At 36.7% G+C, this 16,818-nt stretch overlaps 1 protein-coding gene across 3 annotated transcripts in view; it reads right to left on the bottom strand.

Moving 5' to 3' along the window:
• Window positions 1-266: 266 nt before the first annotated feature.
• Window positions 267-16,818, bottom strand: part of PTPRC (protein tyrosine phosphatase receptor type C) — a 58,745-nt gene continuing 42,193 nt past the window's right edge. The window contains exons 12-31 of one of the 3 annotated variants that reach the window (XM_057364243.1): window positions 16,457-16,653; window positions 14,620-14,680; window positions 13,805-13,913; window positions 12,636-12,667; window positions 11,832-11,947; window positions 11,205-11,295; window positions 11,032-11,108; window positions 10,786-10,822; window positions 10,264-10,361; window positions 9,274-9,399; window positions 7,691-7,848; window positions 7,085-7,220; window positions 6,394-6,543; window positions 5,853-5,943; window positions 5,400-5,533; window positions 4,421-4,555; window positions 3,979-4,101; window positions 3,363-3,541; window positions 2,551-2,686; window positions 267-1,809 (exon numbers count right to left, since the gene is read on the bottom strand). In XM_057364243.1, the coding sequence (XP_057220226.1) occupies window positions 1,537-1,809; window positions 2,551-2,686; window positions 3,363-3,541; window positions 3,979-4,101; window positions 4,421-4,555; window positions 5,400-5,533; window positions 5,853-5,943; window positions 6,394-6,543; window positions 7,085-7,220; window positions 7,691-7,848; window positions 9,274-9,399; window positions 10,264-10,361; window positions 10,786-10,822; window positions 11,032-11,108; window positions 11,205-11,295; window positions 11,832-11,947; window positions 12,636-12,667; window positions 13,805-13,913; window positions 14,620-14,680; window positions 16,457-16,653 (2,459 nt within the window). In that variant the 3' untranslated portion in view covers window positions 267-1,536. The remainder of the gene's footprint in view (window positions 1,810-2,550; window positions 2,687-3,362; window positions 3,542-3,978; window positions 4,102-4,420; window positions 4,556-5,399; window positions 5,534-5,852; window positions 5,944-6,393; window positions 6,544-7,084; window positions 7,221-7,690; window positions 7,849-9,273; window positions 9,400-10,263; window positions 10,362-10,785; window positions 10,823-11,031; window positions 11,109-11,204; window positions 11,296-11,831; window positions 11,948-12,635; window positions 12,668-13,804; window positions 13,914-14,619; window positions 14,681-16,456; window positions 16,654-16,818) is intronic. The other 2 variants (XM_057364244.1, XM_057364245.1) reach the window with 2 other exon arrangements.

Genomic DNA, 16,818 nt, shown 5'->3' with positions numbered 1-16,818 from the left:
TCACCCTTCAGCTTTGTTAGTTTATCACCTAACACAACTCTTTGCTGAAATGGGAGTTCACCTGACAGCCAAGGGGAATCTCCTGCTCTGTGTCTGCTTGCTGCCTCTTACTGAAGCAAGACTGCCAGCAAGCACTGTCCGAGCTGATAATTGTGAAGGAAATATTTGATCTAGGGTAACAGCACAACTAAATTAGTGTTTTAACCAAGTGTGACTGTGCAGGTTGTTTAGACAGCTCTCTAAGTATTTTCAATTATATTCTGTAATGAGAAATTAGGAATGAGCAGTGATAAACTTGGAGCACTGAATCTGTTGTGTAACTGTTCCTTTAATGGCTTCAATGAAAACCAAATGAAGCCTCTTTTCTTTGTTCTGAGAGTCACGACACTTACCTGGGTACACACACAGTTTCATAAGAATAAATGRTGAGTTTTCCTACTGACATTTGTARATTTTATCCATRTATGGGACAGCACAAGATGTTGTACATTTAGAAGTAAATGATCAGTTTGCACAGTACTGGAGAACAAAATAATTTTCATCTTGTCAACTGTTAATTACCTTTTTTTATTTGTTCTAARAACAGTAGGAAAAATCCAGCAAGAAATAGTAAAAATACCAAAATTGTAACATACAAAATATCATTATTAAAAAAAAAAAAATCCTGTACCAGTTAAAATCTACAACTTTTGAGGAAAATTATCAAAGTATTTTTCAACTCTGAAAAGAGGGTGGAGGCATTCATGGAAGTAGTCCTTTAAATAAAAGTAAGCATAAGAAACAGATGTGCAAGCACTCAGTATTTTAAGCTCTAAGAGTAAACAGGATGTGTTTTCTATCACAACCGTTGCAACGATTCAAACACGGATCTCCAACCTCCTATAGGAGTCCAACACTGGAATATCAGATGAATATATGTGGAGCAATAAGGACACCTTGAGGACAGTTAGAAAAATGCAAAAAATTTCWATTCTGCATTGATACGGGAGGATTTACACATCCTTTGTAAATCTGAATTATTTGGATTTGCCACAGGATGTAAATGATAAACTCTTAAAACTGTTTAGCAAAGTCCCACAGGTCCCAAGGGTAGTATTAATGCAGAGCTTGGCCAGAACTCCTGAAATACTACACTTTATGCTTACCAAATAGGTTCACTTACTTACTGGCAATTTTGAGGACAGACCTGTTCTTGAAACACAACAATCTTGTTGTTCTGAGTTGCTTTTTCCCTTGCTACAGAAATAAAAAAATTGCCTTCCCACTGCTCAGCATAGTATTACACTGTACATATTTTTAAAAGAAAAAGTATAAAAATAGTGAAAAGATKACTGAAGGAGTATTAAAGGCAAATCTACACAGAAATTAAACTTCCACAGTTCTTTGTCACTCTCTCCAAGTTTCAAGTATTCCTTTATATTTGTACCTCGAATAACTAAACATTAAAAAAAAGAGTGGGAAGAGGAAGAAATTTTATACCTCTAATTTTGCTTACGATTTTTTGCATGTGAAAAAGCACTTTTTTTTAGTCTAGCTCTAAGTTAGAACTGGAGTTGTGGGGCCATTTGTAGARCTTTCCGTTCCCTTAGTGCTATCTGCAGCCTTAGAATCATCACATATTTCAGGTGGCTCATTTTCCTCTGGCGGTGGTGGGGCRAGATCACTTGTGATCAAATCAGTTTCCTGATTTGGTTTTCCTACTTCACTGCAAAATTCAACTTTATCTTCCTGCTGGCTGTTCTTCTTTATTTGTCCATTCTGTGCAGGGTAGGTACTGGCAATGGTGTCATACAGAAACTGGTAATGTTCCTTAAAAAGAAAGAGAAGTTAGTGTAAATGGAATGGTCAGAGTCCAAAAATTAACCTATTCTTTCTCTGTCCTCTTAAATTTTAGAAATGTAGCATGTAGCTGAACAAACAAGACTGCATATGAAGCAGCTTCCACAGTTTTTAGCATGAAAGTGCTACTCCTATGGTTTATTCTGACTTCACGTGTACATAACCTCTCYGAAACTGTCTGCATCAGATATTCCAAGCTGTCACTCAGTACCCTCTTAGTTCACAAAGTACCAAAAATACAGTTTTTACAGTACCTGAGCTGTACGTGTTGTACTGAGTGTGGGAAAGTSATGTAATAACCTGCTCCACATCAACAACATCTGGCTCTGGTTTGTTGGTAACTGCACAGTGTGTGCCCCATGCCACACTGTCCCTCTGCAGTGACTGAAACAAAACTGTCACCCTGCAAATGGAGTTAACCTCCCAGCTGCAGAGGACAAGGGACACTGCMCGTACAGCATGAGCCAACTGCAGGAACAGCAAGTTATGCAATTTGTAATTTTATACTGTACTCCCTTTCCAAGGTGGTACAGAACTGCAGCTCTGGCAGCTCAGACTCCTTCATTCCTACGCCTAAATAGTGATGAGTGACAATGTTCTGATTAGAATCAGTGCTGCCTATACAGAAAATAGGCCCAARGTTATGAGGATATTAGTGACCATGATAAGTAATCTCTTTTTTTTTCCTGTTAATTCATAAGATTTACTTACAAAGGTGGAGACCACTCCCAGCCTGGTACGACGAAGAGATTTTACTACTTGGAAAACATCTATTACTTCTTCTATTTCTGCACTTTCCAAGAGGGTCATTAAAGCACAAAATACACCAGTCTGTTGTGATCCATCACTAGAAGATGATGTAAAACGTACATGTCAATTTAAAAAGTAAAATCAGAAGTCTTCTGAATAAATGCTACATTTATTTTAAAGTCTTCATAACACATTACATTTCTAAAGCATTTTTTACTAGACTGAAATTGTCACCATTAAGTATACATGTAGGACTCACACAGGACATGGTTTATCTACAGACTACCTGGAGCTGAAGTACCACTTAAGGGGAAGAGGGAAATTCAAAATTTCAGACTTACAGTCTCAATTATTGTTAGCAGGATTATCTTCTGCTTTAGATGGCATGCAAGGCTATCCCTGGAAATGGTCCTAAAAAAGTGCACTTGTTTACTGGAGAGAGAGATGATCCTAAAAAYTCTACTGATCTTCACTAGTGTATCCTGAAATTGTACTCTGACTTAGCATTTAATCACAAAATAGGTGCACCAGCCAAGAGCAGCTGCTCATAGCACCTGCTCTGTGCCCATGCTTGACCAAGAAAAGTGTGCCTGCTTTTCATCACTACAATCCAAAAGGTCAAGCTTGAGCAATTCAAAAAATCTTCTAGGCAGAGTTGAGTCTCCAGACACATGGAAAGGCTTGTGAGAAAAGGTAGACATCCCATAATTATCGTTGTTATGCATACACAGAACTTAGAGCTAAGTGAATGTATGTGCTGAATTCAGACTCACCAACAGTGGACAAGGAGAGGGACACTACGAGTTCTCCTGTTGTCCTCAGTGGCAGGTCTGGCTGGAAGTTTTTGTTTAATGTTGAGAATCATGCTGACTAAATCYTGGGGGGTTTCTGGAACATCACAGCCACTCCAATTACGGTACTGGTACTGATAGACCTTCTGAGTTTCTTTGGTCTGGAAAACAGCAGTGCAGATGAGGTTAATGCTCAGAATAAAAAGYAGATTCACGTAATTCACATAGGAGCTCTATTGCTGCTGATTTACAAAGGAAGAATGATATTCCTGAGGAACTGTGGGGTGATAGTTCTACCTCATGAATATGAGGTAGGTAGACATCCAAGCTTTGTTCTAAGTACAAAAGATAGCTGATCTCCTGAGACTCCACTACCACCATGTCAGCAACCCACTAAATGGGAAACTTGAGATAATTGATAGTATTTCTCATGATTGAGTGCTGGTCTGGAAGACAAAAATATTTCCATTTCTTAGAGCAGGAGGTAACTGCAGTGGGAACTGTCTCTTCTCTTTCTTGAGATTAAGTTTATAAATTTGTTTTTAAATTTAAAAACTCCTTGAAAACCTCCTTTTGGAATTCACAAAGAAACTTTTACCTTCAGATGTGTAACATCAAATGCACGTATAATGTAGCTGGGACCAGAGTTGACATCTGCCATTTGAACTTCTATGCCATCGTACGTTTGCTTTCCTTCTCCCCAGTACTGTGCACAGAGTTCCTATAACGGATGAAAGTACAAGTCAGTGATTACTACTGCAATCTCCTTTTATTTTGCCTTCCACATGCACTTACAGAATGTACTGACTTTAAAGTAAGAGGAGTTCCATCGTATTTTACAAATAGCATCATACACTTTTCCCTTAGAAATTTATTAAAAAGTAAATTAAGTAAGAAATGATAGAGCTAAATATATTGGAAACGCAAATTCCTCTTCCTATGGAAAACACTTTACAGGAGTGAGGGAATGAGAGAGCGCAGTGCAGTGTGTGTTTGCATGTGGAGGACACTCAATGTCAGTGTGCAGACAATGCTCCCACCTGATCTCCTTGCTTCAGCTCTGTCAGCATAACAATGACTTTGACTTTTCTTTGGAACACCATTTGCCAGAAGTCAGAGATAGTTTCCTGCAGGGGTCCCTGTGTTGCAATCATRGCTTTTGGACCCCAGTAACCCTATAAAAGAAATATATTTTTCTTCAATACATGTGAAATGTGATTGCCAAACAATAGCATTCATTGTCATTTAAGGAGTACTCTTTGAAATTAATTAATTAACCATTTTATTTATAGGGAAAACATGCCTATCACAGGAGGCAAYGGTCTTACAGGAGTTTTACTATTCAAATGACATAAAGTCAATCCTCCTAATAAGAATATCACTTTCAGATTGACAACAAGGTATAACGATGCTGCAGTGGGTGAGACCTCACCCCGCCATTTTTTGCAAAGCATATTTTTAAGGGATAAATCATTCAATTCTACTCAGCTCTTTCATTTTACCATAAAGAAATTGTTTTTATACCACACAAAGTTGGTGCACCAGTCAGTTCACACTGGGCTTCCTGAAAATAAAGACACATTTACCCTGAACAGGCATCCTCACTGCGCAGCATTTCAAAGTATTCAGATAAATGGAGCTTAGTTAGTAATTCCATTAAAATCAGTTCATTTGTGMCCAATAACTATTCTTCTTTGGATATATAATGATACCAAAAAATGGTTGGCTCCRATTTTCACTGGTAGGGTTTGATACATATGAATAACTACATTCACATCACCAACACAGACGATATTAATCTGGTTCAACCTGTAGACAGATGCCCACTAATAGAAATWCATGTTATCACGAGGCCAGTCTGAACGCTAATGGTTTTAAACATACATGGGTTTGCCAATCAGCTATCAGATCTTTCCCCCATATTCAACTGAATTCTTTTCTGTTGTGATGCCAACAAGAGAATAAGAGTTTTAGCTGAAAGCTTATGAAATGCCTACTGTGGATCCTCTAAATACATACAGTTACGAAGGAAGCATTGATGTATTTGCTTGATTCCTCACAGTCGCTGTCCTCATCCGAGGACTCATCTGAATCATGCTCACCCTCCTTATTGCAATCTTCTTCGTGCCTGATGGGCACTCGGTTAAAGTCATCTGTGTGAGACAAAGTGTCACTGTCACAGCACATGGCCTCCTGGGCATGGCATTAGTGGAAGGGAGGGAATAGAAACAGCCAGTCCTTCCACAACAGACTGCAGAACCAAGGCCACTTTGTTTGAAATGAACATTCCCAATAATCCACATTGTTAAAATCTCATCTCTTCTTTTTTAAACTCTATGAGAAGTTTCTAATTTTACAGTGCTCAGAACACTAATCCAATACTACTCTGTAAGGTGATTTGATCATTTTTTCAAAATATTTCTAATAGAAGATAAGAGATAAAATAAGGGAAGGCTCATGGAAAATACTTACATGGAATTACGTTGGCATTCCTATTTTTGCTTTTATTTTCCTCCCGGTTCCCAGTGTTCTGTGTCCGCCACCCCTTATAGGAAGGCAATCGCTAAAGAAAGAGGATGTTGGTATTAAGGYTGATTAAAAGGGTTTCTGAGATCTCTATCTCCTCAGGGTGCACCCACTCAGTCTTCATCTCACAGTGCTCACTCCTTTCTTTAGTTCTCTAAACTTTGGTCACACTGAACTACAGTTTAAAAATGCCAGCTACCCCATGTGCAATGGCACAGGAAATCATGCACACAGACACAAGTAATCATTCTGTGATCTCCATCTTTCTTAAAAAGATAACACCAAAGCAGAAATGTAATTTCATTAGTATGCTGCCTTTTTTCATGAAGGTAAAGAAAATTTCTGTGCCAGAAAATTAAAATAGCATCTCAATGATCTATTCTGTGGTATGTCTGTCTCAGGACTAGTCTCATGATTAGTCAAGGTTGTCTCCCACTTTCTGATGTAAGTGGGAAGTAAGGGTAACTGAAATGCAATGCTTATTTACCTGGAACTCTGCCTCCAGCAGAGAAGGATCACTTGGATGGTCTTTTCTTTTCAGACTGTTAAGGTAGGAATGCAGTTCTGAGAGACTGACTTCTGTCTCTCCATACTGATTGTATTCCACCAGTGCTTGATGAATAAGGATGTACTGTGACTGGTGTTTCCCATTTGAAGAGTTGAAGCATGAAGTTATTAAAGAGTAAAAAAAAATCATATTATGTTTTAAAATCATTATAAGAAAATATTACTTTCATTATATAAATGTTAATAATATTAAGCATTAAYATTAAACAGGCATTAAGTACAAGTATTAAAACTGTAAAATGCTGAAATAAGTTAAAAACATGCATGTCATTAGTCCATAAGTTTTGTTGTACTCAACTCAAATGAAAATTGCACTTAGGCAGACACATTTTAGAATTTTTAAAATGAAGTTTGACTTTGCAAGCTCAATTTTGCATTTGYGAATTGTATGCCAAAAAGCTGTTCTCTTTGGCTTCCTCTTCAAAAGTCTAAACTTGAAAAGTTGAAGTTTCTAAAACTGAAAAATTATGTTGGAAGTTTTTCTCCCTCTTAATATCTTTCAGAGCTTTATTTTCTATGAACAGCTTCAACTGAACTGAGCAGTGCACTTGTGAGAAATCCCAATGAAGTCCTAGCAAAGGAGAGTTGTGACAGGAGTTTTGGGGAGATACCTCCACTTGGACCATGAGGCATCGCTGCCGTCGCAGCTTCACGATGTAGCCATAAACATCCACTCTGCCTTCTGCATCCAGCCCCTCCAACATGGCATCAATGCCAATGTATGTCCCAGTGCGCCCCACACCAGCACTGCGAAGCACAAAGGGGTTTGGTTAGTGACAGGGAATGGCATCTCCCACTCTGAGGGGAGCAGTCCTTGAGAGAGTGACACTGAGAAAATGGAACAACAGGATTCAAAGTAATTGAAAACAGTTCTTACTGTAAACTAATTGGCAACACAAGAAATTATGAGTTTGTATTTTTAGTATCTTTTAGTGATTGCAAGGCCAACATGACCAAATACAGTGCTTATAGCCAGAACAGCCCAGCATTGATCTGCCCATTTTCCAAAAGACTGCGTATCCTCAGGTTTTATCAACTTGACTATCCTTCATATCCTTCAGAAAACAGCCCTTGTGTAGCTTTAACTGCTGCATTTTCAAGTGCTCAAGTCACAAAATCTGGGATCAGRCCAACAATTTTGCCAGCTCCCTTTCCTAAAGAGCTTCGTTTCACTCATTTAACATTACCGATWTTTTTTAAAACTAACATGTATTTACCTGCAATGAACCACTATGGGACCACTGAAAAAGTTGCTGAGAGCATTAACTCTGCGTCGGAGTTTGAGAAGGAGATGTGGATCCTCAGGGACTCCATGGTCTGGCCAGCTTGTGAACTGAATATGAGTGACATCTCTTCCAGCTGTCCTTTCTCTTCCCTAGAAAAAGTGAAGTGTGGTTTTTAACAGATATCAATCTATATATCTGTGTATGTATATATAAGTCTAAGTTACYAGATTAAAGCTCAAAGCATGTGAAGTGTTTAGTCGACTCTGGTACACTGTTGCTAGACTAAAAGGATGTACATTTYGATAACCATGATTAGAAAATCAAATGAGAAAAACATTTCAATGACACTCTTTTACTGGTCAAGATTTAGTATGATTGTACAGACACATCCCCAGTAATTAACCCCCAAATTCTCACTCRCAGTGCAATTATCCAGTGGTGGCAGAGTTATTCATACAGTTATTTGCCACTGTATACATCACTATTTTACCAGAACTGCAGAAGTTTCCACTTTCCTGCCAGGGACCACTCTTAAATTTCACAACCAATTTGTCTTTATTGATATGATGTCAGCTGAACAAAGAGTTGACAGCTCTAAAACTATCAGCCCTCAGCCTGCTGCAATCTCTCATTTCTTATGTCAGATTCCTCAAGTGACAGAGTGATGTCTTTGTAAATAGTTAATTCTTAACATCCTGATCTGCTCACTGACCACACAAAGTTACCACTTCCTTTTAATCAGACCTCTTCCTGAGCAAATTTTAATGCAACATGAGACAGCAGAATAAGAATTTCCAGCTGTAATCATGGATCGAGTTGGGTGGAACCTGTTGCCTTTGCTGAAGATCTGTCAGCAGATTTACTCTTTTGAATCTGAATGCTTTAACTATGTCCCATTTAYCCACATTGAAATATTTTGCAAAGGACCTGAGGGGTGCATTTAGCCTTTGATAGCAAATTTTGTTTTCAATTGCACATAGAGCAAATAATGTGACTTCAGATGTGTGAAAGACAGCAATTAACCAGCCTTAATGACTCTACACATATCTAAATGGTGATTTTAAAGCACTTATGTTTATAAATGCACTTTAGATTGCCATAGWTTGTAACTGTCTCACTGTACAATTATCATGAGGGTAGATAATGGTTATCTATGACTCATGCTGATTTTGGTTGAAGGGTTGTGATGAGATACACACAAACCAGAAAATTTTTTGTGTTGAAGAACAAACTAAATACATAAGGAAACCACAGTGTGGATATTAATTTTTTTAATAATTTGCAGCATATTAAGAGTTGAATCTTAAATGTAGRTTTATATTTACCTACATTACTTACACTGTAGGTTCCAGAGTATTAGAGAAAATACATTTTGAAGTTGGGAAATATATATCTAACTCATATTTCTTCCAAGAAATGATACCTACATCTAAGAAGTTTTCTTTCAAGCTACATGTTGCTTAGGAAAATACAGCAGAGCATCTTCCATTGAGAGCTGACTCTYCCATCTTAAAATACAGACTCCAAATAGACACTGCAGTTCCAGTCAGTCTCACACTTTTGAATCAACTCACATTTGTGATGTGTAATTTCTGAATGACGTAGTCTGGACATGTTTTACTTTCATTGATCTTCACAATGATGTCCCCATATGATGCAGTTCCATTCTCCATTGATGGCCAGTACTGGGCACATTTGTTCTGTAAAGAGATGAAGTTAAGTGAGCAGCAGAACAGCAAAGTATGAGAGAGCTGAGAGCTAGAAAAAAAAAAGCCTAATCTAAAGTAGATGGCAACTCAGATGACATCTCAGTTCCAAATATCCAGCRATTCTGGTCTCTGATCTGAAGTTTATGGCCGTGGAATTTTACTTCAGATGTAAAGTGGGGAAAAGGAATCCTGTTCACTAGTTGAAAAAATGAACAGTGACTGCTGCTGTTGCCTGATGGTTGTAGAAATGTTTGCAGCCACYTCCATGGGTTCTTCTTCAGCCTCCAGTGAGGGATGCTGCTCCTGTCTGCCTGTAACACCAGTTTTGGTGAGCTCTAAGTCTGCATGCTGTTAGCATCTTTAAATGCAGAGCTARAACAGCAGCTCCCCTTCTACCTCCTGTACTCAGAACAGGGAACAAAAGCAGGCCAGAAGCACCCCACCTTCCACTTATTTAAAGGCCAAAGGCAACAAATGAAAAACACTCTGTCTAGGATCTACTGAGGACACTGCCAGGATATCAGAATGGACAGAAGACAAACATAAAACCTTTTATGGCAGGTCTATGAGGAGCTAGACTTCTACCTTGAGTCCTTTTCTGGATTAATTAGCTGTAATTTGGAAGCTCACCCTCTACTACTTACAGCTGTGACTAAAGTGCTGTTTTCTGATAAGAATGGTAATTCATAACGTAACACTGTTTTTCCATGCCTTCCAACATGGGTTCTGCCACAGTAAGAGAACAGCAAAGAATGGAAAGAAATGCTAAGGAGAATATGTAATCCAGCACAGCACAGCCATCCACTCTGTTTTCTCAAAGAAGGATGGAAGGACAGAATGATGGATATTTCTCACCCTCTTTCCTTCCTCACAGCGAGTCACCATGACAATAATTGTTGCCTTCTGTTCCCAGATCATTCTCCAGAAATCATCTGTGGTTTCATCCTTGGGGCCTAGAAGGACATAATTTAAGGAACTTTTCCAGAGTGCAGCCACATGAAAAAAACACATGTCTGCTTGACATGCTTAGCCATGCAGTGTGAAGAGCTCAGATCGTGCAAATAACAGCCACACACTTGATTTCATTATGACTGCTGCCATTGGGCTGCAACATTCTAAGAGTCTCTTATGTATCTGTAGTGCATAGCKGTGCAATCTGAAAACTTATGGTGTAAAATTATACAACATGARAAATCTGCTTTTGAAGTACAACTTATTAATCCTCACAAAATTCCCTAAGCAAAAACTCACTGACAACTTTGTCATATTTTAAAATGTCAGATTTTCATTTTTCCTTTAAGYTTACAATTAGGATTTTACTACTCTAACAAAAATGGGTGAATAAGTAAAGCCTATTCTTTTAAAGCCATAAATTACCTTGTGCAGCAATATATTTCCTCGGTTCTTTGAAGCCCTGTAAAAAATACATTGTTATCAGCTTTTAGAAAGAAAACACCGACAATTTAAAAGATTTGCAGCTTTAAAAATAAATCATGCCAAATACATTACAAAGGTGAAAACAACTGAAATGAAAATCCTCAAAGGTGTTGATGCATCAAATGCAGAGACGACATGATTTCTTCCACAGTGTCTAAGATATTTTTTTCAGTAAAAGTCACTCACATCAATATAACTTGCATTGATGTAGTCTGATCCTGGATCTCCTGGTATCTCTGTGAGCTCAACACGGTTATGGTCATCTGTTTAAATCATTTAAAGCAAAATAATTGTATTACCTCAAGGCAGTGAGAAATTAAACATTTATAAAACATGTCAACATTATTACAAATACTCACATGGAAGAATATCAATGTAACGGTTTTTGTTCTGRTTATGGCTCTTTTTGGCCTCCTTTATAGAAAATTTGCTGAAAACTCTAGGAATACTCTGTAAAATACAAAACTTATTTTATTAGTTAAGCCTAGATTTAAAATTGCTTTTATTTACAGCCAAATGCATATGGAAATAAATTGATATTACTGAATCTGAAAGGCAATGTTCTACTTCATATGATACTACTCCATATATTTCTTATATCTAAAGTTAAAAAAAAATTATTCTCCTTAATATAAACAATACTTATCTCCACAGTTACATATTATTTATATCCCCATGGCTACTCAGTAAAACAGAGTACAAAAAATATGTATTAAAATGTACTTTAGAATGAAAAGTATTTAGACTGTTACTTTATACTTCCGCTGAAGAGCACCTTCAGAAAAAAAGCACTGTCATCTTACAATGAGGATAGATTGATAGCAAAACGAACTGAGGACAATTTGAACTCAGATGATAATTCACTCCATTTTCTAGATATTTGTTTATTTAATTCTAACTAGTCCATATACTTCAAACATGCTCCTGAGTGGAATTCTTCCAACCACCTGGATAAAATCCAGGTATATTTTGAGCAAAGGGCAAACCTGAAATTCTTCCAAGAAAAGCCTTCCTTCATCTGCAATCTTCCTCTTGTATGTGTCCAGCAGTAGCTCTGAAGGTATTGGCTCTATGTTGAGAAGTTGCTTGTCATCATCTTTAACTGTGTAAAGAAGTTAAACATTTATTTTTACAATCATAAAGTAACAATTGAAAAAATTTTAACACCTCTTACTTGACATTTATTAATTTTTCATTTACAGTGAAAAGTTGCACTTTTTAATAAYCATGCATCTAAGCAAATTGATTTGAATTTCAACATATTGCTTCTTCCCATTTAATGTRGTYGGTTTCTGTGAATTTTAGTGCTCTWAATTATTTTTATCTTGAARCTTTGTRTTRTTGACTGATCCTGTCTTTCTTCASAGGATTTGAAACCTTGTGCAAAAATTTGCACAAAATTTTCAGTTTCAGTCTTTGGGATTTGAAAGCCTTCAAAATTTTTCAGTAACAACTATGTTCAATCTCTTRTTTTGAAAAAGGTGCACAGAAAAGGGAAATTTTAGTTGAAACTGGTGKTAAACATATCACAAACATAATCTGACATACCTAAAATTTGGTTTGTAATTAAATAATAACTAAGAATTTTCCAAACACTGTTAAACTTGCAGTTCGTTCAAGTATAAATACTTCTGCTGTATACATACTAAAGTATTTTTCCCTGCAAATAAGGTTTTATCATGTTGATATCTATAATCAATGAAACAATTTAGAATATAAATTATCCAAAGGTGGCAGCAAGACCTGAGACTAATTTTATTTCCACTTGCTAAATACRTAAAGGTACTCACCTGCAACAAGGTTCACGCCCTCAGAAGAATTGCTGCAAGAAGCAGAAGCATCTATAAATGCTTTGAATATTAAGATATATATGATAATAAGTTAAATAAAAGCAGTTTTCCATGACAACCCTAGGGCTGTTCTTAACCAGCAGCCTGTATTACAAGCTCTGTGTGAAACAGGAGTGCTAAAACTGGGATTATGCAGAGGTGGTTGGCATCTTTGTCCTCCTGCCACCCTACCCTGAGACAAGGGGGACACATCAAAAAGCTTCACTGCCTGCATGGTTTTGCCCATATCACCTACAACAACCATATATTTAATTTCTTCACTGGAGTCATTGCTCAAACCATCTTCACTTCTCTTGCTAGTAACAGAAAACTAACACATGAAATATAACAAAATTAAGTTTAAATGCTAGGTAGCCAAGAACAAGCCAGACTCTCTGGAGCTGTACAAGCAAAAATCAGTTTTGCTTTTCTAAGCATARAAGACTGATGTGAGCAAGAGCAGCTCCCTGTCCCCTAAGGAAAAGAGCAGGGAAGGAAAAGGGGCTGGAAGAGCTGAGTCACCAAGTTCTGTTGTTGCCAGAGGGCTGAGAGGTTTCAGAAGGAATCACCCAAACTCTTGTATCTCTACCAGCAGCATGTGCCCCTAAGGAGAGCAGCACTGAGCCTGCTTTGCAGGGCTGTGGCACTGACATTGGGGAAGGGAATGGCCATCCTGCGATTGCCACCTGCTGTCCTACAGAACTGCTGAGCCACCTAGAGCTCACCGGAATAAACAACACCTCTCTGAGATAGTTATGAATGAACAAGCTTTGGAAAGAGTTCCAAGAAAATGTGTATTATTTTCATTACTTTAGATTTAAATCATGAAGAACTGTTTTCCAGACGTTTGCAGATATTTTTTTCACAAAACTAGGGACATTTTGTTCTGTGTCTTGAACAAGGGTAGAGCAGAGAGATTTTAAATATAAATCATTGTTTTTGCTTTGTTAAACAAACACCAAAAATTCAGTTTCTTTTGAAGGGATTTAAAGGTAAAAGTATATATTTTCCCAGTATTAATGAAACATCATATTGCCACTACGCACTATGAAATCTTGTGGAAAAGTCAAAAGCACACCCCAGACCCTCCCCCCATTTATGTAAGAGAGGGAGAGAAACATGAAGCTTACCTAAGCTTTTTTTTGTGAAGCTCGTAGATTTTGTACAGAACCAGTAGCAAAGCAATTGATGTCACAATGATCAAGAAYGCCAGGAATATAATCAGGGCTTTAGAATTATCTAGCAACAGGAAAAGAATATATTTATTATTTTTAAATTACTTACAAAACCAAAACCAAAATAAACTGTGTACTCCCTAGAACCAGGGCTCATCGTTTTTTGCTTTGGTTTTTTTTTTCTTCTTTTTAGAAAAAACTGAGCAGTTATTTGAAAGTTTTTGGTTTGAGTTTTCTATGCCAAAGTAAAGGAGGGAAATTTATGTCTTCATTAAGAAAACTTTTGCTTAAATTCTCTATGTCCACCTGTCAAAATGCTGCAGTTCACTAGTTCAGCATTCCTGTGTTTGTCTCCTGTCCTCTGTGACCTGTACACCTGAGCAGTGCAGCTCTCACCTGATCCTGATTTGGGAATTGCAAATCTCTGCCAAGTCAGAGATGTTCAGCTCCTGAAATGCAGGAYCTGAACACAGGAAAATAATCCTAAAGTGAATTATGTAAGTTAGAGAAATTAATTTCTATTTGCAYTTGAATGTTTCCTGAAGAAACCAGAGCTGTGTAATAATTCTGAATTATGATTAATAACTTGTCAACATGATCTGTTACACCAATACTGAATGGGGATAATATTTTTCAAATGCAGATCAAATATTAAGTATAAAACAGGCAGTTTGAATTTTTAATTAGGAACAATTTACCAGAATTCACATTTTACATTWTTTATATTTTGCTGAAATCTAAAGGTAAAGATGCTGTATGTATTTACTTACATCTGGTTTTTATACTCCCCCCTGCTGGTGGCCCTCTGTGTTTTCCATTGAACACCAGGATCTGCATGCAGTGGGTGACAATAACAGAGGTATCAGGATATGACAAATAAAAATTTTTGCATGCAGTTTTTACAAAAAAAAAAAAAAAAAAAAAAAAAAAAAAAAAAAAAAAAAAAAAAAAAAAAAAAAAAAAAAAAAAAAAAAAAAAAAAAAAAAAAAAAAGTACAAGGGGTATTTGCAATGAATCCATCTCTTGAAACCTCACTGGCAGCTGTATCTGCTGTCAATCTCTGTATAGATATTTACAGTACAGCTCAGGTTTCTACCCAAGCTACAGTAAGATCTAGACCCACAACCACTGAAATGACAGGAAAACAGAGTTAAAAAAATAGGAAACACATTTAAAAAAAATAAAAAATCAGATGCATCTCAAAATAAAATCAATTTTATTTGTAATCAGGTCTCTCAGATCTGAAAAATAACCATGCAAAATATAAAAACACCATTTACTWCAACACTAAATATACAAATAATCAACTAAATTTGATGGTTTTAATACAAAAAACTGTATGGAAAGTAATTTGTGGAAGTTTAATTAAAYAAGCTTCTTTCTTGCATCATTAACTAAACAGATCTAAAAGGCAGCTTGCAATTTGTACATCAAATATTTCACACTGATTTTCTTTTTCCTCCTGAGCTTTCTTATAACTTGACCAGAGTCCTTTCATTATCAGCTAAGGCCATAAGGCTTTGTTTTTTGGGTAAGAATTGAGCAAAATAAGTGCAAAGCTTAAGCCAGGGTTTAGAGGCACAGAACCAWAGACCTTCTGTAAGGAAAACTGCTCCCTGAAAGTGGGGGACAAAGAGCTGACAGTGGTGTAGGGRTCCTGTGCTACAGGGATGTTGCAAGGATCTTTTGCTCCTACAGGACCTCATCTTTATTCTCCAAATATAAACCTCTCTGACCAGAATCTGTTGGGAAAACACCGACAAAATCTTGGAATATAATTGAGACTAGTCAAGCTCTCTGATAGTKCATTTCTGCAGGTGAAAACAGAGAAAGRAGGAAAAAAAMCTGCTTCCTAAAATTAGTAAAACTCCATAATTGTTCCTGGTTGSTTTCTGGCCCAAACTAAACTTTACTGAGAGGAGTTATCAGGATATAAAGAGGGAATCACTCAAGACCATTGGTTTTGCAAGCAACAAATCCCAAAAGGGTGAAATGCCTGGCAGAAGAGAAAATAGCAGGAGGCCTTCAGGAAACTGAAGYTTGCAAACCAACTGGATGATATATTTTGTATAGAAAAAGGACTGGCTTGTAAAAGGCTGATGTAAGGGCACTCAAAAGGGTCTGAACTGCTTTACACTAATTCAACCCTGAAGAAAAATAATCTTCACAGGGAAAAGATCTGAACAATTTATCTCTGAGCAATTATCTCAAGATTAAAACCCACACTTTGATTGAAATGACAGCCACATATTCATGAAATTGAATGAGTTTTGAAAACTAAAATATCAGTCATACTCAATAAACTATTTTAATTTTATAGAAACCCCAAATTTCTCTCTGATTCAAACACAATCTATTCTGCTTGCATTTTTCTTGCTGTCAGAACATATGTGGAATGGTGCACAAGGGATTGTTTGATAGGTTAGGCACACATGCATTTCAGTTCCAAACTAATAGCTAATTTTTAACAGCTAAGGCCTACAGATCCATAGATTAAATCCCCTGCCACCAAGTTTGCCTTTTTTTCTAAAATCAAGTATAATATGCTTAAACAATGAAAATGCAGCAATATTTTATCTATTCTAATATAATACTACGGCAACTTACCTGAAATTTATACATTGTCAAGTACGAGAGATTTTCCCTGTTAAAATTGCAAGTTGTATTGCTTTGATTTTTTGCCTCATTGTTCCAAATCAATTCAAATTTTGTAGATGGCCCAAACACCTTYTGTTCTTTGCACGTAATCAGGACAGCATTATCAGCTGTCAATACTGCATTAACATTAATCACTTTTTCTGGTTCTGTATGCAAAAAAAAAAAAGTTACTAGTTTTATTGTAATCATTTTAAACCCAACATTTCAAGCTTTATGTGTTCATGTCTGTTTATTATCTTCTCTCAATAACTCCATACATTTTTCTCCTTAAGAATTTCAGTCACAATTTAACCAGATAAGYAAAATCAATT

Source organism: Malurus melanocephalus, unplaced genomic scaffold, assembly GCF_030028575.1.
Source record: "Malurus melanocephalus ecotype Western Australia unplaced genomic scaffold, MMel_1.1 scaffold_37, whole genome shotgun sequence".
In the NCBI taxonomy this organism is placed as follows: Eukaryota; Metazoa; Chordata; class Aves; order Passeriformes; family Maluridae; genus Malurus; species Malurus melanocephalus.
This window is presented reverse-complemented; position numbering and strand designations above follow the sequence as displayed.